We start from the raw sequence: 24068 nt of genomic DNA, 5'->3' as shown, positions 1-24068 counted from the left end.
GTCTCCCAGTTTCTTTATGACCCTGAGGGTTTAGGAGACTGAGGCTTAAAGTAAACATTGAATGCTGGGGGAGGAAGGGCTAGAAGGCACAGAGTACAGGAAGCTAAATCTTCACACCTGTCACCAAAAGGTGTGGCTCCAGGGGATGGGATGGGGATGGGGAAGATTGTAAGATCAGATTGTAGGGACATGCATAGAGCAGGAGCAAGGAGCCAAGGAAGCGCTGAGGGCGTGTTCTGTAAAGAAACACTCCCAAGTTCAAGGCAGGTTCTGGGTGTGACAACCCAGGGAAGGCTTCACTTCCAGTAGCCTGTCTCCCATTCCTACCTCATGGCCTCAGTGTGTGCCCCATTTGTCCTTACTGAGCATGTCATTGGCTGCTAACATAATTAGAACCCTAATCACTTTTCTTGAGACCCCCAAACTGTGCCATACCTAATACAACACAAACCAGGGTTCTGCACAAAAACCCCACAGTCTCTTGATTCCTACCTGTCTCCTTGTCCCTGTCAATCTCCATGTAAGCCTCCCTGGTTAGAATGCCCTCACACCTCCTCCCTGACCCATGCGGCTCTATCCTTCTCCCCTGACACACCAGCCCCATGGCTGCACACTGTGTCCCTGTTCTGTGGAGCCTGTCTCCTCCATGAAAAATCCCCTCGGGGCCTCAGATGTGAGCCTGCAATTTGCTCTCTACCTTACACAGGATCATCTTCACCCCCACTACCAAGCCTGTCCAGCTTGCAAAAATGGGAACATAAGGACTCTCAGGTCTGAGATCACACATGTCCTCTTTTATCACCCTTCAATTTGAGGCCAGATGGGACAGCTCCTGAGAGGCAAGTTCCTGGAGAGCTCCCTTTTTAATCTCTCCCATGAATGTCCTCCACTCTGCTAAAATGGTGTGTAGGGCTTAGTGGCTTTCTGATTGCCACGTTCTATTGTGTGCCCTGGTGACTTGATTGCTGCTCATCCCTCTCTACAAAGGGGTGGGAGTGGAGGTGAGCAGGAGTTGGAATGGGGTTAGTTTTGGAGTCCTTGGGCTACCTGTGCTCTACAGCTGTAGCATGAGCTTACAGAATGAGGTTTGGGTGCTGAGCTCCCAAGAGTAGCTGCTCTCTCCTTTCCTTAATCAGGGAGTGGGCACAGGCACAGGGAGTTTAGGTCACAGAAGAGAGTCCTTGTTATGACCAGAATGTTGTCTGGAAGCAGCAACAGCAACTTAAGGAATCCACCCAGGAAGGAATACTGCCCCTCTCCAAAATGAACAGGGATGGAGCCCCTGGAGTCCTCATGTTGGGCTGTAACCTCAGCATACATTAGAGAAGAAAGCATTGTGATGTTGTCAAATAATACAGGCTAAAATTGGCTCAATGAGGTAGGAGACAGTTCCGTTGTGATCAAACGACCCTTTACCTTTGAGCAATATTTCAGCCCTTCTTCCCTTTTCCTCCTCTGCAAAATAAGGACGATAAAAACACAACCTCAAAATGACTCCCCCACTTTATACTTTTTCACTACATTTTATTTTTTCCCTTTACTTCTTAAAATACCACAGAGATATTAAAGTAGATGCTGATATATTTATTGACATAGAAGCTCACAACATATATTGTTTGGTGAAAAAATACAGCATATAGAACAGCACTTATATTTGGTCACTTTTATCTATACATATATCTATCTGGGTTCATAGGTACAGGAAAATATCCAGAAAGACATTCACCACAAGGGCTGACAATGGTTAAATAAGGGTGGTGAGTTCGGGGGTAACATACTTTACTTTTTGAACTTTTATCATTTAAAGATTTAGCAATGAATTATACAACTTTCACAAAGAGCATAAAGCCATCAAAGAAATGGGCACACACAGAAAATAGACTCTTAGGCAGTGGGAAAAGGAAGCAAGCCTAAAGGTCAGGACATCCCCTTCCACTATACTGGTAATATGAGATCCCTTCTCCTCCGTGACAAAAGAAAGCCGCTTTGTAGATTAACTCATGCAATTAGAACTCCCCCTCTCCTAATTTTCCCATCATCAAACTCTGAATATGGGAAAAGGTTCATTTAAGGATTGGGGGGGGGCTAGCACCTTACTGTGGCTCAGAGGAATCACTGGATTCACCACGGGCCTCTCTTGACCCCTCCTCCTCTGTATGTGTCAACTCCTGCAGGGTGATGATCAGATTCTCAAAAACCTGGGTCTTGTTGCTCTCATTATCACAGGTTTCTTTTGAGTGTCCTTCCTCCCCACAAAAGGAACAGCGAGTTGTGTGTTTTCGCTTCCTGGCTCTGCGCATATCCCTAGGACCATTAATCTTATGTCCAGAACCACTGCTGGTGGAAGGAGCCTCGGTTCCAAAATTACTGGGGGGATCAATGACCAACACTTGGTCCTGAGATCTGGCCCTGCCCCTGAAGGGAGGAGCACCTGAGGATGACAGTGGAGGGTCCCCAGACTCCACTAGGATCACATCCTCATCTGAGTCATCAAGGGTATCATCTATTTCTATCACACTGCAGTCGTCACTGCCAATTGCTACAGGCAGGGAGCCCTGAAATGCTCCGGGGCTGTCTGCCCCCTCCACCACTGACTCAGATCTCTTGGGCCGCTTCCGTTTAATAAAAGTGTCATCCCAATCCTCTTCCTCCCTTATCATCCTGATTAACTCCAGGAAATTGGGAAGCTGCTCCTGCTCATTTGCATACATCCTGAGAAGACCCTGAAGCCTGAAGCGCAGATTTCTATTCAGCTCAGCTCCTATGAGGAGCTGGTGCAGGCGAGTCTGGTTGGCATCCTTCTCAGCTAAGATGCCTGCCTGAATAGCATTCTGGAGCTGCACCTCCAAACGGATCACGTAAAGGGAGGCTTTCTCCCCTTGGGCCTGCAAGGTGTTAAAAAAATTACCATGCGCGGTCACACTGCTCTCAGATTCCCCAAACACCAGTTTCATTGCTCGCAAAAAATCTGCCACACTTAGGTTGGGGTTGGCAGCTTGGAGCAAACGCATGACCTCTCGAGCAGGGCCCCTAAGGGTTTTCATCAAGCGCTTCAGCTTTTCCTCCTCAGACATATTCCAGTCTGGCAGGACCCCATTAACTTGGGTCAGCCAGTTTTCAAAGGTTTCTTCCCCCTGTGCTGGCACCGCCCTCCCTGAGAAAAACTTCATATTTCTGTCTGCCATGCTGGCCATCAAAGGCCCAAGACTCCTGCCCAGGGACCTCAGCATGGAATGGGCCCAAGGCGGCAACGGCGCATTCTGCCGACGGCTACCCACACGTGCAATAATACTAGCCATGCCTAGCAATGATAGGGTATCTGAATATACGATGCTCAGGCTTTTTAGAAATAAAAGCCTAATCTGCAGATGTTGCGGTGCTCTTCCTTCTTCCGATTTCAGTGGAGGCTGTAAAAAAGGAAAAGGGGGGATTAAACAGAGAGCAGGCTGCAGCTATAGACTCTCCCTACCTCAGTAGCGTGCATTACAGTTTATATCTATCCACTACCCTAAAAACATCCTGCAGGAGACTGGCAATTACAGGTTCTCAGGGCTAGCTGGTGTCCCCTCGCTACCAGGGTGCTTTCTGCAGCCACACAGACCTCCTCCCGCCAAGTTCTTCGAGAGGAACTGCAACTTGCTTCGAATTCCAGGTTTTACAGCATAATGCAGCTGATGCTGGGCTCTCAACAGAGCACAGTGCTTACGGATTTGTGGAAATAAAATAAGATCTAATTAACTTCATGATCTAGCCTCAACCACCCGCCCTTCTCAAAATCCTCCCCCCTCTCTCATTTTTTTTGATTCTTACAGGGGCTCAGAAAATAATGCTCACCTTTTTTCAGGTTCAAGCTCTGCAACCGGTGCCCTCTATGAGAAAGCTCACCTCCGGGTTTGTAGAACCCTGTGCTTAGGGCGTCAAGACTGCGCCACAGCAGAGGGAAGGTAAGGGTCAGAAGCAGCCTCAGCCTCAATCTCATCCCGCCACTCCCCGCCCCCACTCCCCGCCCCCACTCCCCACACCACGCCGCTTCTCCCACCTTCTGAATACAAGCCAAAATGCACCCCTGTAACCCCCCGGGAGACCACTGACCTACCAGCTTATCAGTCAACTGCGCAGAATTAAAGTTCAGGTTTTCGTCTTTGATGAGCTGCTATGGAGAAAAAAAAAACAGGAGTTGGACACACCCACCCACGTATTCCTCCCCAGGAAGAGGTGAGGATATGCAAAGAGGGTTCGGAGCGAACACTATTCTTTATCCCTCGTCCTGCGCATACCACCCCCCACTCCCCTCTCCCCAGTCCAGGCAAATCCTACCCAGTCGGAAGCATCCAGGTTGAGCCCTACCTCCTTCCTCCGCGTGGCCGGGCCTTGGGTGCTCCTTCCCCTGCCTCGAAGTTACCAATTCTCCACACTGGGAGCCGCCCAGTACTGGGGACGATGTCCCCCACCCCTCTTCGAACGAGGGAATTGTGCCCCCATGTATTTTACCTGCAACCCGCTGCTAACGGTGTGCTCCGACGTCCACAGCTATGGATTCCGCCTTCTAATCTCCGCAGCCCTGTAAAGGAAAAAGACGAGCGCCTCTTCCGCAGCTAAGCGGCACAGAGATGCCCGATGGAACTGCCTCGCACGGCCACCCAACGAGGGGAGCCGAGACGCGGCAGCGCAGTTCCCGAGGCAGCTGCGGCTGCTTTTATCCTCTGCGGGCTGAGACAAAAGAGCGTGAGGAGCGAGCCGACGCAGCCAATCAGTGGAGCGCGGGGGCGGGTGCCGGCGCGGAGTCGGCCGGGAGAACCTGTGTCCCAGGGGCAGGTCCGTAGGGCGTCACGTGCAGCTCCGCAGGTCTCAGAGACCGGTTTGCGTTTTACCCGTGAGTCGGCTTCTTTCTCCCTCCGCTCTTTCTTTCCTCACCCCTGGCTCAATTCCACGTCTTCAGGGCAGGTGTATTATAAACCTGAGGCAGGACCAAAATCAAAACAATAGAGGCTCGTCACTTTGTGTTAGGGGAATGGGAGGAAGCATTAGTGCTTCCTTTGTGGAAAACAGTTTCCTTCAGACGTTTCCTCTTTTATTGTGAAGGAGGTGGCAGTATGTCCACTTAATGGAAGATTTGGAGCACCATAGCTCCCTAACCAACACTCAAGTATAGGTTCAAAGTGGACTGCATGAGAATCATTTTTTTAAAATATTTTAGTTGTTGATAGATCTTTTTTAATTTATTTATCGTGGTGCTGAGAATCGAACCCAGTGCCTCACACATGCCAGACAAGTGTGTCTACCACTGAGCCACAGCCACAGCCCCGTATGAGAATCATTTTGAGGAGCTTGTTGGGAATGCAGATTTCTGGACCCCAGCTCTAGGGGATTCTGGTTTACTAGAGTAGGGGTTTGCAGTATAGTTTTGTATTTTTAACCAACGATGTTAGTTGATTTTGTGGTGTAGAGAGGTTTGTGAATAGGTAAATGGGCCTGACTCCTATGTTACCTATGCATAGCATATTGGCGGTGAACTGCAACTCCAGGGCATGTTCCTGTTCCTGCCTGGGGGACATGATCTTCCTGAAACTGTATGCAAAAATCTGGGACTATGAAGAAGGCTGAGTAATGGCCACCCCAATATATCAAGCCCTAATCCCTAGAATCTGTAAATATTACCTCATGAAGTAAAATGGTCTTTTGCAGATGCGATTTAAGGATATCGACTTGGGAAGATTAGCCAGATGGGCCCTAAATCCAATTGTAAGTGTCCTTATAAGAGAGAGGCAAAGGGAAAGTTTATGCACACGAAAGAGGACAAGAAGATGAGAATACAGAGCAGAGACTGCAGCAGAGCAATGGGGCCACAAGCAGAGGAAAGCGAGTAGCTACCAGAAACTGGAAGAGGCATGAAAAATATCTGGCTTCCAGGGCTATGAGAAAATGCATTTCTTTTGTTTTAAGGCACACATTTTGAGGTAGTATGTTATGGCAACATATTAGTTTGTTCAGGCTGTTCTAAAAAATGCCACAGACTGGTTTTTAAACAATAGAAATTGATTTATCATAGACCCTGGAGGCTAGAAATTACAAGATCAAGGTGCTGGCAGATTCTGTATCTGTTGAAGACCTGTTTCCTGGTTTATAGATGGCACCTTCTTACTATGTCCTCATGTGGTGGAAGGGACAAGCTAACTGTCCAGCTTCTCTTATGTTAGTATATTAATCCTAATCATGATTGCTTTTCCCTTGTGACCAAATCAAAGGTCTCACTACCTAATGTGAGAAAGAAAAGTCTAGTTGTCCATTTTCAGAATATAGTATTCAGCTTTAATTGGATCAAATTGGATCCATTTTAATTATAGCTCTTCCCCTTGCCTGCCCCAATTTTAAAATTAGCCAATCCCATAGATCATTAGGCCAAGTTCCTCCAATCAGGGTGGTGAACCCACTTTCCCGCTAGTGTTTGATTTCTTATGGCACCTCAGTAATACCATCACTTTGGGGATTGGAATTTCAACATATGAATGGGGGTGGCGTACACAAACATTTAGACCATAGCAGACAGCCACAGAAAACTAATACAAACTGTGTATTTTTCTAAAATCCACAGCTTTGTAGATTTTTAAATGGGTCCTTGGGCCAGTAATGATTAAAAACTACTCCCCTTCAACTTTTCTTCATTAATATCTTCCCACCCTCACTGGTACTTGAGGAAGTACATGAAATGAAACTCAGTATGAACTAAACCCCTTGATGACAGCTCTCTGCCACTGATACAGACAGTACTTCCATTTCTTGGCTTGAGGACAGGTTGCTAGGTTGCTCTTCCTAGAGCTCTGGAGGGGACTTCTCTTTTGCTGGATTTGGCATCGCTGGCCCCAGAGAATAAGCTACTTGCTGGTGAAGGTTGGTGGAAGTACAGAGAAGAGACAGGTTGCTCACAGTCAGGGATGAGGCTGGCAATGGTTTATGGACTTTCTTCAGACTTTTGATTCTGCTCCCCAGTACTAGGATATCTGATCCTGACTTCTAAACATTTAAATTGACTTCATCACCAAATCCCATAATCTGCAGTGGGACCTAGTGGCATAAAAAAAAAAAAAAAAAGACAAAGACTTAATCCCAGTGACTTGGGCTGAAGCAGGAGGATGTTGCATTCAAGGCCAGCCTTAGCAACTTAGTGAGACTCCATCTCAAAAAATAAAAAGAACTGGGGATGTAACTCAGTGTTAGAGTGTTCCTGGGTTCAATCCTCAGTGGTGGGGGTGGGGGTAGAGACAAGGACTAAATCTTAGAACTCTGACAAAAAGTTCAATTATGTAAGCCCAGTGCTGGGTTGAATCATCAGAACAAAATCAAGGTCTATTTATGTAGGGCTAAGAGGCATATTTGCTAAACTGCCTCACGTTGGATAAAGTGTATATTATCTCTGGCCTCATGTTGTAGGGAAAGGATTGGGGGTGAAAGAGTATCTAATTTCAAGAATTCCAGCACTGATGGCTCTAAAGAGGCCATATTTTATTTTTCAAATGTAAAAATTAAACCTTAAAATCCTGAAGGTTAAGAGCTAAAGCTTCCAGTTGAAACATTAACTACCTTTGACTGCTTTCCTCTTCTATGTCAGTTTTCCATACCTTACCCCATTTAAGGATCCCAGCAACCCTAGTGAGGTAGGCATTGTTATCCCACCAAAGGAACTGAATATAAAGGGGCACTTCACACTAGGAGTTTCACCCATCCAAAGTGAAAGCCTGGATGGGGATGCTTATAGTAGCCCTGCTTATGTTAATTTGACATATCCAAAAAGAGAGTAAAGCCCTGTGCAGTGCCCCACACCTATAATTCCAGTGGTTTAGGAGGCTGAGGCAGGAGGATCTTAGCCCAAAGCCAGCCTCAGCAACTAAGCCAAGCCTTAAGCACTTTAGCAAGACCCTGTCTCAAAATAAAAAAATAACAAAAATATATTTTTAGCTGAACAATTATGAAAATGCTCATATCATAACTTGTGAGATACAGCTAAAGCAGTGCTTAGAAAGAAAGAACATCTATTAGCAATAATGAAAGGTCAAAAGTTAAAGAGTTAAGCCTCCATACCAAGATGTAAGAAAAAATTAAGCAAAAAAATATTTTTTTTGGTACCAGGAATTGAACCCAGGGACACTTAATCACTGAGCAACATCCCTAGCCTTTTTTTTTTTTTGAGACATGGTCTCAGTATATATGTGTAATAAGAACTGTAATGCATTCCGCTGTCATTTTTTTTAAATCAATTTTTAAAAGAGAAAGGTTCTCCTTTGGCTGTGGGACACCCAAAGGCCCACACTCTTACTGATGGGGTATTTATAGGAAAATTTGCCTTCCTTTAAATGTCTTGAATCCATGGGGCTGGGGATGTGGCTCAAGCGGTAGCGCACTTGCCTGGCATGCGCGCAGCACTGGGTTTGATCCTCAGCACCACATAAAAATAAAATAAAGATGTTGTGTCCACCCAAAACTGAAAAATAAATATTAAAAAATTCTCTCTCTCTCTCTTTCACTCTCTCTCTCTCTTTAAAAAAAAAAGTCTTTTTTGAGTCCTAACGAATAAATATTTCATCATCTGCTCATGAAAAAAAAAAAGAGAGACAGGGTCTCATTGAGTTGCCTAGGGCCTCACTAAGTTGCTGAGGCTAGCTTTGAACTTGTGAACCTCCTGCCTCAGCCTCCTGAGCCCCTAGGACTACAGGAATGTGTTAGCAAGCCCAACATTTTTTTTTTAAATGATATAAGAATAAAAATTAATGAAATACAAAAACATTAATGAACTATAAAGCAAGCAAATAATAAGTCAAGAATGCCCCCTCTTGCCACTTCTATTTAACATCATATTGAAGGTTCTAGCCAAGATAATTATGGAAGAAAAAGAAATCAATGGCATCCAGATTGGAAAGGAAGAAGTAAAAACATCTCCCATAAGTAGGTGATATGATTTTTTTTATATAGAAAATCTTAGGGATGTCATTAAAAATCTACTGTAACGGGTAAATGAATTAGCAAGAGTGTAAGATACAAGATCAATATACAAAAATCAGTTGTATTTCTATATACTAGCTATATATGATCAAAATATGAAATTAGGACATTTATTTTTACAACAGCACCAAAACCCAGACATTTATGAACAAATTTAACAAGAGAAGTACAAAGCTCATAAACTGAAAAATCACAAAACAGTGTTGAAAGGAATTGAAGATTTAAATAAATGGAAAGACATTTCATGTTCATGGGTTAAACACTAATTATTATTACTAAAAAAAATGATCTACAGGTGGATGTATAGGTTTAATGTAATTTCTACCATAATTGTAGTGGGCTTCTTTGTAGAAATTGACAACGTGATCCTAAAATTCATATGGAAATGCAGGAGACATAGAATAACCAAAACAATCTTCAAAAGGAAGAACAAAGTTGTAGGACTCATACTTCCCAACATGAAGTCCTACTCCAAAGCTATGGTAATCAAGACTCTGTGGTCCTGGCATAGGGATAGATATACATATCAATGGAAGAGAATTGAGAGTCCACAAAAAAAACCACATACGTTTATAGTCAATTGCTTTTTTTTTTTTTTTTTTTTTGCAAATGGACACAATACCTTTAATATGTTTATTTTATTTATCTATTTTTATGTGGTTCTGAGGGTCAAACCCAGTCCCTCATACCTGCCAGCAAGCACTCTATCACGGAACCATAACCCCAGCCCCTGGTCAATTGCTTTTTGAGAAGGGTAACAAGACCATTCAATAGGGAAAGAGTAATCTATTCAACAAATGGTACAGGGACAACTGAATATCCACATGCAAAATAATTGATTTGGACTGCTACCTCACACTATGAAAAATTAACTCATGATGGATCATAGACCCAAATATAAGAGCTAAAATTATAAACTTCTTAAAAGAAATAACAAATATAAATCTTTGTGTCCTCAAATTAGGGAAAACATTCTTAGGTATGACACTAAAGCATAAGTAATAAAGTAAAACATAGATAAATTGGACTTCATCAAAATTTATAGCTTTTCTGTATCAGATGACACTATCAAGAAAAACAAAAGGCAATTCATAGAGCCTGTTTTGGTGACATCCACCTGTAATCCCAGCTACTGGAGAGGCTGAGGCAGGAGGATGGCAAATTCAAGGCCAGCCTGGGCTACTTAGAGAGACCCTGTCTCAAAGTAAAATTTTATAAAGGGCTAGGGATATAGCACAGTGGTAAACACCCCTAGGTTCAATACCCAGTACCACAGGGGGAAAAGAGTCCACAAATGAGACAAAATATGTGCAAATCAGGTATCTGATATGAGACTTTTATCTAGAATACATAAAGTGTTTTTATAACTTGATGATAAAAAGAAAAAACCCAATTTAAAAAATGGCAAAGGATCTGAATAGACATGTCTCCAGGGATAGTACATGAATGGCCAGTAAACACATGAAAGGATGCTCCACATCATTAACCATTGGGAAAATGCAAATTAAAACCAAAATGAAATACCATTTTATACCTACTAGGATGGCTCTAATAAATAAAATAACAAGTTTTTTGCAAGGATATTGAAAAATTAGAATCCTCAAATATTGCTGCTGGGAATTTAAAGTTGTATAGCTTTTTTGGAAAACAGTATGGAATAGCCTCAAAAGGTTAAATATAGAATTACAATATGATTCAGCAGTTGCACTCCTAGATGGACACCCAAAAGAAATGAAAACAAGTATCTGTACAAAACTTGTACACTGAAATTCATAGCAACATATTATTAATAATAATAGCCCTCAAATAGAAACAAACTAAATGTCCATCAGTTGATGAATGGATAGAAGGAAATGAGTACTGATTGATGCTGCCACATAAATAAGCCTTGAAAGCATGAAAGAGGACAGGCACAAAAGGCCACATATTGTATTATTTTGTTTACATGGAGTGTTCAGAAGAGGCAAATCCATAGAGACAGAAAATAGATTAGTGTTTGCCAGGGACTGAGAGAGGAAAGAAAAGGAAAAGAGAACCACTGCTAATGTATAGGGTTTCTTTTTATGGAGATGAAAACATTCTAAAATTGATTGTAATGATACAACTCTGAATATATTTTTAAAACATTAAATTATAAAATTTACAAGGATGAATTTATGGATATGCACTGTATCAAGATAAAGCTTGTTTTTAAAAAAGGAAGACATTTGTATAAAGCTTACACACAGATAGAGTCTATATTGTTTAGACATGCACATAGAGATGATAAAACTAAAACAAAGCAAGATTTATTACCATAAAAATCAGGATAGGGGCTGGGGCTGCGCTTGCCTAGCACATGTGAGGTCCTAGGTTTGATCTTCAGCACTAATAACCAAATAAAATAAAGGCATGCTGTCCATCTACAACTACAATTTTTTTAAAGTCAGGATAGTTGGGAGTAGGGTTGGGAGTATAGCTCAGTGATAGATTTGATGTGTTAGCTTTTCGTCACTGGGACAAAATACCCAAGCAAAACATCACAAAGGAGAAAAGATTGATTTTGGTTCACAGTTTCAAAGGTTTCAGTCCATGATTGGCTCACTGCATTGCTGTGGATGAAGCAGAAAATTATGGCAAAGAAAGTTTGGTTGAGAGGAGCTGCTCACTTCATGGTGGCTTGGAAGCAGGGGCGTCCAGGGAGAGGAAGGGGATAAGGACAAGTTTTCCCTTCCAGAGCATGGCCTCAGTCACCTGCTTCCTCCAACTAAGCCCTACCTCCTACAGTTTTTACAACCTCCCAATAATGCCATCAAACTATTAATCCACTAATGGGTTAATCCACTGATGAGGTCAGAGCCCTCATGATCCAGTCACTTCCTAAGAGCCCCACCTCTGAACACTCTTTGCATTGGAGACAAAGATTTCAACACATGAGTCTTTGGGGGAACACATCATATCCAAACAATAACATTTGCTTAGCATGTTTGAGGCCTTGGTTTCAATGCAAAGAATTTTTACATACATATATATGTATATTCATATACATATATGTATATATAAATCATTAGCCATTTGGGAAATGCAAATTAATATATATGCAAATTAATATATGTATGTATATATGTATACGTATGTATATATATGATCAGATAAATTGGACTTTATCAAAATTTAATATACGTATATACAAATATGTTATATATACATATACAAATATATATTATATACAAATATATGTATATAAAATTTTGATAAAGTCCAATTTATACATATATATATATATATATATATATATATATAAATTTCTAAACAAATTTATAAAATTTATAAAATAAATTTATTTTTACTTTTCTGGGGCTGGGGATTGAACCCAGGGCCTCACACATGCCAGGCAAGCACTCTACCACTAAGCCATATCCCCAGTCCCTTATTCTAGATATTTAAAGGAAAGGATTGCTAAATTAAGTGTCCCTTGGATTAAAATTGGGAATTGAGGTGGGAAGGGATTTGAGTAGAGAGGAAGGAAAAAGTGACCTTCGAAAAAAAAGTACTTCTTTGGTTCCTGAACAAAATATTGTAAAGTATGCGGGTTTTGTAGCCAAACCCACCAGGTTTAAATTTTGCTTTGACCACTTAGTTTTCAGTTTTTTGATCCTTCTGTACCTCAGTTTCCACATATGTAAATGGAGATTACAATCATACCCAGCTGAAATGTTATTGTGAGGATTTAAGAAGATTATCCTTATAATCTTTGAGAATGTTATATGACACAAGTGCTCTCTATCTGGCATCTGTTATTATTTCTTCTTAAAGCTCTGTACATTTGTTAAATTAATTCTGAGTCCCTATTGGAGGACTGTTATTGTCCTATTTTCCATTTATTTTAGATAAACAAAAATATTACAATTGCATTTTTAAAACATTTATATTTCTTTCTCTTTTTTTCTTTCTTTGCTGTGGCCCTGGTGATTGAATCCAGGGCTGTGCACATGTTAAGCACTCATACCACTGAGCTAAACCACAAACCCCAAACCTCAACATTTACATTTCTGTTGATTTACTCTTCAAGTTCAGTTCTGCCTCTTCAGTTAGTCCAAAGGAGGTTAAAAAGAATAAATATCTATTGACCATTTTAATGTGGCAGGCATTATGTAAGGTGCTTTCTTTACATATGCCAAATTCCTTATTCCTCAAACTGAGCTTGTGATTTGGCAGACTTAATAGAAACCAACATGCAGAGAGGATAAGTGAGAAGCCTAAAGTTATACAGCTTGTAAGAGGTAGAGTCATATTTTGAAAACAGGTCCATCTAATTCCAAAGCTGCTGTGTTTTCCACTGCACCATGTTTTCTTGTCGTTCAACATAACTTTCATCAATGGGAAATTAAGATAATATTCTAAACAAACACAGTTTTATTATTTTGTGTTAGCTTTCCATCACTGTGACAAAAGACATGAGAGAATCAACTCAAAAGGAAGAAAGACTTATTTTAGCTCATGGTTCCAAAAGTTTCAGTCCAAGATCAATTTGCCCATCACCTTGGGTCTGTGGCAAGGCTGAACATCATGGTGGGAGCCCATGGTAGAACAAGCTATTCACCTCATGGCAGCTGGGAAGACAGAGAAGGGAAGGGGGGGTTCCCTCCAAAATCACACCTCCATAATCTAAGATCCTTCCAACTAGGCTCTATCTACTAAAGTTTCCACCACCTAGTGGCCTGGGCTGGGGACCAAATTTTCAGCACCTGGGACTTTGGGGTCCATTAAAGATCCACACTATAGCATATTTATATGAACTTAATTAAATAGAAAAATTATGCCCCAAAGCCTGAGTTTTCTATATACTGAGAAAGTCTGTACCTAAATCTCTTGTTCTCTGTACTCTTGTAAATAGGTATTCCTCGAAGTTGCTTAAGTTCTAATAATCTATCAGATTTTTAAAGTCTGGAAAAACTCCAGGAATACAGTAATAGGATTTCCAGGTCAGAGGAAGTGTATTACCAACAGGAGAGCACAGGCCACTGAGTCTGAGGGAGCTCAGTGCCAATCTCCTGATGAGAGATCTGGCATCCAAAACTGTTATTTCACCACTTCCTCTTCTTCTGGTCCAGGTTTCTGAACACAGGAGAGCACCATCCAGAGCACCACTAGAGAAGGGCTCAGACACAGGTACACCAAGATCTGCACAGTTGACATCTCAGAAAATGTAGACCAGCCCTCTCCCTGCTGGTCTGGATTGTCTGAGATGACTAAGGCCTAAGTGGCCCTTTGAGACTTATCTACTGTGAAGTCATAGAACCAGGCACTTCAAAAACTCCCCTGACAGATTGACTGGACCCCTTGACAGAGATGAGATCTAGTTGAGCCCAGAGCAGAAGGCAGGCTAGAAAACCCTGGGTGTCCACTGGCATAAGGGAGGCTGGCAAGAAGTAGATAAGACTGGTGGCCATTTTGAATTAAGTGAAACTAGAATTAACCTGGAGGTCTGGGCTCAAATACTAGCCTTGCCACTCATGTGCAGATTAATTGATCTCCTCTGGATATGTCAGTTTTATAATCTATAAAATGGAGACAACATCAGTAGCATCTATCACATTGGATTGTCCTGAGGATCAAATGAAATCTTGCAGATTAAAGTACTATGAAAACTTTCATGGTATATAGAACTATGAGGTTATGTTTACTTGTTTTGTTTGCTTGTATATCCTTAGCACCTAGGACAGTGTCTGGCACATAGCAGGCACTCAATACACATCTCTTTAATGAATCAATGAATGAACAAAAAAGATATATTCTAGATTTCTAGTAATGACTGTTTAGAATACTAGGTGATTGTGATAAGCAAAACTATGAAATAGGCAAAAGTAAGTTCTTGCAGTCTTCCATTAACAGCTCTGTCCCCTGTCCCTCGACAGTGCCCTAGAAGTATATCAAATATCCAGACTCCTCACGCTAGTACATTTTTCCTCACCCAACCCACTTGTTATTAATGAGTACAAGAACCACTGCCATTCATCGAAAGCTTATTATGTTCCAGACCCTAGGCTTCACAAGCACACCCTCAGCTTGATCTTCTAATCCATCCCACATTTAATGGCTATTTTTCTTGGGAAAAAAATATACACTGGTGGGTCTAATGCTTATGTTTTTTCACCTAAGCTGTAAAGACAAGTCCTTCATTTGAAGCTGGCATGATTCCTGTTGGATTTTCTGTTTTTAGGACTCCTCTAAGCCCAAATCCTACTCAAATTTGAAATTGTGCAGGAAGGGGTAAACTACCATATCTATGCCATTAGCATAATTGTGACTGATGGAGGATAAGCCAGGGTAGATCTGGGGTCCTGGTTTTTGAGGTAGTTCCCCAATGTCTGAGGAGTTGGCTGGACTTTTGCTTGTTGATTGGTCTTGACCTGCACCATGGCACCAAGGCTATTCTATCCTCTTTTCCGATTACATCACCAGGACACAGCACCTGCCATTCAAATCCACGTAATCTCTTTTCAACACTATGACATTTAAGAGAGCAGGACAGAGCAACTTGTCAAATGCTTGTCCAGAGCTGCTCACTTGGCCTCACAAATCCTTCCTCATGGCCAATAGATTTTTTTATAAAGGAGTGCTAATCTCTTTGCCTCACTGCCCTTTGCATCCCTACAACCTTAGATGCTGAGGTCACTTGGCAGATTCAGAACCTTCTAGTAGGTTCTCTCACATCATCTCCCTCCACCCCAATTCTTCCTTCATAGTCCTATCACAGAAAGAATGGAACTGTTTGTTGAGTAGTTTGATTTCCTTCAATCATCTACAAGTTCCCTCAAGTTCCATAAGAGCAGGTAGAGTTGACTTTCCTCTCTGGTGTATCCATACTGCCCAACTCTAGACATGCACAAAGTAGATGCTCAATCAGTATTTGTTGAAGAATGAATTAGGAGAAAACAAGTGAATGGGAGAGACTAGAATAACTGTGGTAAATTATTCTCAATCTTTGAAGATCTGTCATATGAAGAAGATTCTTTTCACACCAATTTTTGACTTTTAAATACTCTCAATTCGGGCTGGGGATGTGGCTCAAGTGGTAGCGCGCTCGCCTGGCATGCGTGCGGCCCGGGTTCGATCCTCAGCACCACATACAAACAAAGATATTGTGTCCGCTGAAAAACTAAAAAATTAATATTAAAAAATTCTCTCTCTCTCACTCTCTCTTTAAAAAAATAATCTCGACCCTACAGAAGAATTGTAAGAATAAAACAAAGAATTCCTATAAATCATCTATTTAGATCTCACCAATTTTAAATATTTTTACTTTTTATCATTCTCACTACTTAATATAATATTTTTTTCCTGAACTTTTTATAGGTAGGTTGCATACATTGTGTGACTTTACTCCTTAACATTCAGTGCGTTATTTCCCAAGGATAAGGGCATTCTTGGAGATGACCCCAGTACCTTCATGAAATTCAGGAAATTGAACAGTGGCACAACATTGTAATCTACAGTGCTTATTCCAATTTCATCAGTTATGAAGGAGAACACGTTCTGTTTTGTTCTCCACTGCAGAAGGAAGATTAATGGACAGATAGATGCGGAATACAATTTCTGACTACAGAATGTGATGTTTGATCTAAAAAATTAGAACTGTCTAAAATGAATGAAATAGCCTTTCTTTAAAAACACAGAATTCCTTGTTGTTGGAGGTATTTAGGCAGAGACTACATGACTTCTTGTTAGAAATAAAGGAAGGAAAAATCTTCTATGAACTTGAGATACCGAGTAAGTCTGAGTGTGTGTGTACTTCTGAAAACCAGGTGATTTATATGTAATGTCCCAGGCTTGAGTTTTCTTTTTACTTACTATTTCTAGTGTCAGGCTTGACCCTTGTGTAGCTGGAGTAGCTAGTCTCTTTAATGACTCAGTTGTAGTAACCTCAGTGTTTTAGCCTGAAAGCATTTTCCTCTAACATATTCTATAAAGAGGTCGGCCCTGAAATAAGACAACTAACATGCATTATGTGATTATGGACCAGGGTACTGATTTAAGTATTTTGCAAGTGTTAACTCATTAAGTCTCAAAAAAAAAAAAACACCCTCTGGATATACCTGTTGTTAGTATCTCTATTTTACTGATAAGAAATCTGAAGCTCAGGTGGGTTAAGAAGTCTTAAGCTCAGGTGGGTTTTGATATCTCAGTTTGGTCCAGGTCTGATATATTAAAAGATTTAAGAGATTATGATCAAGTTGTTCAGATACTGTCATGTTCTCTACTGTCATGTTCAATACATTTTTAATAATTGTTTCAATTCTTGAAGATGAAAACAAAAACAAATAACACATAGTTATTTCAAGACCTCAAGAACATTAGCATTTCTTTATCTATGTGTACTTATTCCTTTCCAAACAGGGCAGTCTAATTTGAAAGGGCTTTTAGTGGGGGAGGTTTCATCTATTTCTACATTTGCTAATTTTCAGATTCTTGATGTTCTAATTATTATTTTTATTTTAAACATAGACTTTTCACTTAAGTAGGTGTACCAAATCTAGATTAAAGATTCTCCTAGAATCATGCTAAGTGAAATAAGCCAATCCCCAAAAACCAAAGGCCAAATGTTCTCTGTGATATGGGGATGCTAACACACAACAAGGGAGGGAGGGAAGAATAAAAGTTCATCGAACTAGACAAAAGGGAATGAAGGGAAGGGAGGAGGCATGGAAATAAGAAAGACAGTAGAATGAATGGGACATAACTTTCCTATGTTCATATATGAGTATACAATCATCGTAATTGCCCATCATGTATGATAAGAAAAAATACTCTACTGTCATGTATATTTAAAAAAACAAATAAATAAATAAATATAAATCTCCTAGAGACTATCCTGTGTCTCTACTGTCATGTATATTTAAAATATACTGTCATGTATATTTAAAAAAACAAATAAATAAATATAAATCTCCTAGAGACTATCCTGTGTGAAGCTGTTGATTCTCCCTGCTGCATTATCATCTTAGAAGACAGAGGAACCAGGATGGCTCCTTCTTTTCCCAGCCTTGTGGGTTTCATATTTTTCAAAACAGTTTATTTTGGAACTAATTCTTGCCAATTCTTCAAATTTCAACTTAAATATCACATCCTTAGAAATGTTTTTGCCACCCTCCAAGCCATTCAGATCCCCTTACTACCTGCTCCAATTGCATCATCCACCTTTCCTTCATAGCAATTGCCTTATCTAAAAATGATTATTTTCTGTCTTTCCAGTGAGACTGCAATATAGCTTGTTGAAGGGCTCCATCTGTGTGTGTGTGTGTGTGTGTGTGTGTGTGTGTGTTTTTTAGGTACTGGAGATTGAACCCAGGGGTGTGTAACCACTGAGTGTTGCTGAATTACATAGGGCCTCACTAAGTTGCTGAGGCTGGCTTTGAACTCACGATCCTCCTGCCTCAGCCTACTGAGTCACTAAGATTACAGGTGTGCACCACCGTGCTCACCTTCCAACTGCTTTTGCTTCATAATTTATCCTCAGTACCTGGCACACCAGAGCCATTCCATAAATGTTTGTTGAATAAATGAATGAACAAATGAAGAGTTCCACTTCAGAAAATGGTGTTAGCAAAAGGAAACGTAAATGAGGCCAAAATTCAGCATTCTAGTAGCAAAGGTCAGAGCCAGGCAGTGACCCGGACAGTCAATGAGGGATTTGGTGATCCAACAGGGACTTATGGCCCAGGCCAGAACTTTGGTCAGTAGTACAGGGCAACATTAGCATCACAGAGGATCTCCATTCAGTGGTAGGATGTTGCTAACTGAAGTAGTCAGCTTTCTGGAGTTAAACCTTTTTGGAAAGTAAGAATGCTACAGAAAACGTGCCTCCACGGTTTTCTTCATTGTGGGCAGAGAAGTAAACCTAGGCTGAAAAGAGTTCAAAAAAGTACTATAAAAGCCATTTGAGGGGCTGGGTTTGTAGCTCAGTCATAGAGCATTGGTCTAGCATGCGTGAGGCACTGGGTTCGGTTCTCAGTGCCGATTATAAATAAATAAATGAATAAATGTCTATTGACAATTAAATTTTTTAAAAAAATCCATTTGAGAGGAGAGTTCTTGCTGGCTCCAAAATTATATTCCCTCTCATTAAGTGATTTCACAAAGCTGCCATTACAATTCCTACACATGGCCCCCAGGTGGCGGCAGTGTGCTACTCTTGAGCTGCAAGTGCCAAGGAAGTGCTCTGCTTTGGTAACATCTAACCTGCCATCCCATGACTGACCCCATGGGAAGCTTAGAATTGGGTTTTTTCTCGTCCTGTCCTGAAAGTGCTTGCAAAGTGTTTTCTGTGAGTGATCCCATTGGTCCTTCTCTGGTGGCAGGCTTCTATGACCCTGACTCCTGAAGCTACTCTCTTCTCATTGCTATCCCTCAGTGCCTCCAAACTCCACTGGAAATTATTACCCTCCCTCTAGCACTCCAAGGTCAACATGTCCAAAAATGGAATTCATATTCATCATTCACTTCCACCCCTTCTCACCCAAGCCCATGCTTCTCTATATCATTTTGAACATCTCTCCTATTCATCAAGTCCTGGTGAGTCCACCTCTACACTATTTCAAATGTGCCCTCCTCTCCACTTTTCCATGCACAAAGAACATTTCTTATCTAATTTCCTAGCTCTTCTGCTTATCTCCATCATCTTCACTTCACAATCTATCATACCATCATAATCTGTGCCTTTTCTCCAACTTCTTCCAAGGACAGAAATGCCCTCCTTTTATTAATCTATTCAGATTCTATCCATGTATCAAGGAGCAGCTCAACTAGTTTCTCATTTCAAGAACATTTTCTGGGACTTCCCTGGTCCAAAAAACATCCCCATTTCCACTGTCTGTCCATAGCACTTTACTTGGACCCTCTTTTATAACTTTAAATTTTAATATTCTATCTTATAGATTATTATTTATATATGTGAATGTCTCCATCAAGCCCTTAGTCCAAGATGGTGATTTGGTGGCACAAATGCTTCAGCTCAACCCACCCATCAGTACCCAATAAGAGACATCACTAATAGATCTTAGCTGTCCTCCCACTGAGTCCAAATTCAATCTCCAAATTCTTCTCAAAACAATGCTCCAGCCAAGTGCAGTGGTGCAAGCAAGCCGGTAATCCCAGTGGCTCAGGAGGCTGAAGCAGTAGGATTGCAAGTTCAAAGCCAGCCTCAGCAACAGGAGGCGCTAAGCAACTCAGTGAGACCATCTCTTGATAAAATACAAAATAGGCTGGGGATGTGGCTCAGTGGTTAAGGCCCCTGGGTTCAATCCCCAGTACCAAAGCAAAACAAAACAAAAAAACAAAGGGGGGATAGTAGAGGATAGGAAAGGCAGCAGAATACAACAGACACTAGTATGGCAATATGTAAATCAGTGGATGTGTAACCGATGTGATTCTGCAATCTGTATACAGGGTAAAAATGGGAGCTCATAACCCACTTGAATCAAAGTGTGAAATATGATATGTCAAGAACTATGTAATGTTTTGAACAACCAACAATAAAAATTAAAAAAAAAAAAACACAAAACAGTATTCCAGGCAGAATCCATCCTCAAGATTAAATAAATGTGCCATCTGTGCCCTGGAGTATAAGCAAACAACAGAAAGCATGTCCTATTCTTTTTAATCCACCATATCATCTTGCACATAATCTATACTCTTACAAAGGTTTCTTGAATGAATGAATAAAAAAGTGGAATAGAGCATCCCCTGACAATAGGATCCTGCTCCCAGACTCTATGGCTCAATTCATCAGTATTTTTCACTCCAACGTATCCATATACCTTGCTGGTGATAGTCACAAGGTTTGTACCATTTCCCAGTGGCATTCAAGGCAGCAACTTACCGAAAACTTCATGATCAAGTATAAACTCAGCAGATTTAAGAAGCACACACTTAACCACATATAGTTTTTCTCAACCTGCTTTTCCATCCTGCTTTCAAATTTTTGGTGTACTTTAAAATATCAAAAAGAAGGGTTGCATCATTTGGGTCTTAATTAGTCCATGCCAAAGTGCTCTCTTTTCATATCACATTTCCAACATGCTTATATTGGTCCTTATCCTGTGGGGGGAAATGATACAAGACAGATGTGCTTTGTACTGCTATTTGCAAAACATTCCCTAGACATTTTAGAAGTTGGCATTTATATGTGTGGGTGGGTGCTCACTGGGGTGTTGTTTTGTTTGTTTTTGGTTTTGAACCTGGGGATTGAACCTAGGCCCTCACACTACACCACTGAGCTACACCCCAGCCCAGTTTTTGTTTTTGTTTTTTTAATGAAGACTGTGTTGGTTGTGTAAAAAACGGTAACAGTTCAAGGTCACACTTGAATTTTCTCTTCTTTCACATTCACTTTCACAGATGTCTTATTGTGCTTATAAAGAATTTCTGGGATACTAAACAAATGTTTAGTCACAGCAATCTAGAAGGGGAAAGAAGGAGCCATGTTATGGTGACAGGGCCATATTCATCATTCGATGCAGATATATTATGGTATAGTAATGTCCAAACAATCGTTATTTGGGGGAGGTACCAGGGATTGAACCCAGGGTGCTTAACCACTGAGCCACATCTCCAGCCCTTTTTGTATTTTATTTAGGGACAGGGTCTCATTGAGTTGCTTAGGGCCTCACTAAATTGCTAAGACTGGCTTTGAACTCGCAGTCCTTCTGTCTCAGCCTCCCAAGCCACTGAGATTACAGGTGTGTGCCACCATGCTTGACTCCAAACAATCCTTTATCCCCAAATTCTTGCCCTTGTATATCACAAAGTGTATCATATCAGTATTTTGAAAGTCTCCATGAACCTTGTTGGATCCTCATTTAAGTGAATTCTAGAAAAAAACGTTTATGAGACAATTGGGGAAATCTGAACACTGACTGGATATTTGATAATATTAAGGAACTATTGTTCATTTTTATTTTTTTTAGTTTTAGGTAGACACAATATCTTTATTTTATTTTTATGTGATGTTGAGGATCGAATCCAGTGCCTCATGTATGCTAGGCGAGCACTATACCATTGAGCCACAACCTAGCGCTATTGTTCATCTTTAAAGGTGCGGTAATATTATTGCAGTAATGACTTTTTTAGACTGGGTCTTGCTATGTTGCTCAGGCTGGCCTCAAACTCCTGAACTCAAGAAATCTTCCTGCCTTAGCCACTGAGTAGGTAGGACTACAGGTATATACTTTCGTGAACCTGGCTTTGGCTTGTTTAATAAAAATGGTTCTTAGTACATTATGTACAACTATAATGCACCAATAAAAATGTGGGAGGCAAAAAGGATTATATTACACTCCTACCCTGAGAAAATAGTCTGGGCTCCAAACTACTTATTTTATTATCAAAGAGCAGATCCAGCCTTATTTTTCCAGTTTGCACCTACCCCAGGAGTGATGGGAAAGTGGAAAGAAATAAAAAGAAGTTGGGTGCCATGGCACAGACCTGTAATTCCAGAGGCTTGGGAGCCCAAGGCAGGAGGATTGTGAGTTCAAAGTTAAGTGGATTTATACCGTAGATTTTTTTTTCTAAAAACAGTGTAATTTGAAAATGTTCTCATTACAAATTGAGTTCAATAAAGGCAAATATTATAGCATAATATGATATTATAAGAGGATCAAATGACAAACTGGTTCCTTTTTCCTTTACATGAAAACAAATGACAATCCTGTCCTGTTTTCATCAGGATTGTCATTTGTTTTCATGTAAAGGAAAAAGGAACCAGTTCTGGCATAACAGTATGTGCAATCACATTTACCATTTATTATTATAATTATTAATGTTGTTGTTATTTGTGGTCTGGGGATCAAACCCAGGGCCTTGTGCTTACTATGCAAGCTCTTTACCACTGAGCTACATCTCTAGCCCCACAACTACCACTTATTGAACTCACTATGCTAAGCATTCTACATGTTTTGTTTCAATAGCTCACAACAACACGATGAGATCGGACTTCTATCAAATTTTACAGATAAGGACAGAGGCTCAGATCAATTTAAGGATATCTTCCCCAAAAAAAGCAGAACCAAAAGACAAAATTATTAGAACATGGGAGAAAAAGACACATAAGTTCATCAGTCTAGTCTATCCAATATCCAACTAATAGGAGTTCTAGAAATAGAGAAAATATAAGAGACTATGTGAGAAGTGATATAGTATCTCAAAAATGAAGAGTGAGTTTTAGATTGAAAGGGCTCATAAAAACCCAGCCTAGTAAATGAAAGAAGGTCTCTAATAAGGCATAAGGTTAGATTTAAAAACACTAGGTGCCAGATATGGTGGCACATACCTGTAATCCCAGCGACTCAGGAGGCTGAGGCAGGAGGATTGCAAGTTCAAAGCCAGCCTCAGCAACTTAGTGATGCCCTAAGCAATTTAGTGAGACCCTGTCTCTAAATGAAATATAAAAAGGGCTGGGATGTGTTCAGTGGTTAAGTGCCCCTGAGATAAGCCCCTGAGTTAAGTAGTTAAATGCCCCTGGGTTAAATCCCTGGTATAATAATAATAATAATAATAATAATAATAATAATAATAATAATAATGATGGCTGGGATGTGGTTCAGTGGTTAAGTGCCCCTGAGTTAAGTGGTTAAACGCCCCTGGAATAATAATAATAATAACAACAACAACAACTATGACAATAATACATGTTTAAAAATAAAACACTAGGGTCCAAAAGAAAACCATAAAGAGAAAAAAAATACATATAGAAAGCTGGAAATCATTAGAGAATCACTTTTCCAAAGCAATACTAGAAGCCAGAACATACTGAAATAATCCCTTCAACATTCTGAAATTGCTTCCAATGAGGAATTCTTCCTTCACCTAGTGAACATTTAAATTATGATTGAAGATATATTCCGACACAGAAGGATTTTATTAAAATCATCTCCAATGAACCTTTCTAAGGAAGTCAGTAAAGGGTGTGGTGCAGCAAAACTACCATGTAATCCCACAAAAGAAAATTATTTAGCATCTAAGGAACAGAAGCTAACACAGAAGGGAAGCAAAAGGAATTCCCAGATGAAAGTTGGGTGACAAGCCTAGAGAACAAC

The 24068-nt window shown here is 40.5% G+C and overlaps 1 protein-coding gene across 1 annotated transcript; it reads right to left on the bottom strand.

Annotated features, from left to right (window-relative positions):
• Positions 1-1563: 1563 nt before the first annotated feature.
• Positions 1564-4696, bottom strand: Zcchc12 (zinc finger CCHC-type containing 12). The gene is made up of 4 exons (XM_071606022.1): positions 4492-4696; positions 4097-4153; positions 3835-3923; positions 1564-3407 (listed from the first exon to the last, which is right to left on the bottom strand). Exon 4 carries the CDS (start codon positions 3297-3299, stop codon positions 2094-2096), a length of 1206 nt encoding a protein of 401 aa, XP_071462123.1. The 5' UTR covers positions 3300-3407; positions 3835-3923; positions 4097-4153; positions 4492-4696; the 3' UTR covers positions 1564-2093.
• Positions 4697-24068: the final 19372 nt, after the last annotated feature.

Source organism: Marmota flaviventris, chromosome X (genome assembly GCF_047511675.1).
Source record: "Marmota flaviventris isolate mMarFla1 chromosome X, mMarFla1.hap1, whole genome shotgun sequence".
NCBI lineage: Eukaryota > Metazoa > Chordata > Mammalia > Rodentia > Sciuridae > Marmota > Marmota flaviventris.
The sequence above is the reverse complement of the archived record's forward strand: the minus strand, read 5'-3'. Positions and strand labels throughout refer to the sequence as shown.

What these genes read in the sequence shown, in the direction of transcription:
- Zcchc12 (XM_071606022.1), bottom strand. Translation starts at nt 3,299, where the DNA reads ATGGCTAGTATTATTGCACGTGTGGGTAGCCGTCGGCAGAATGCGCCG.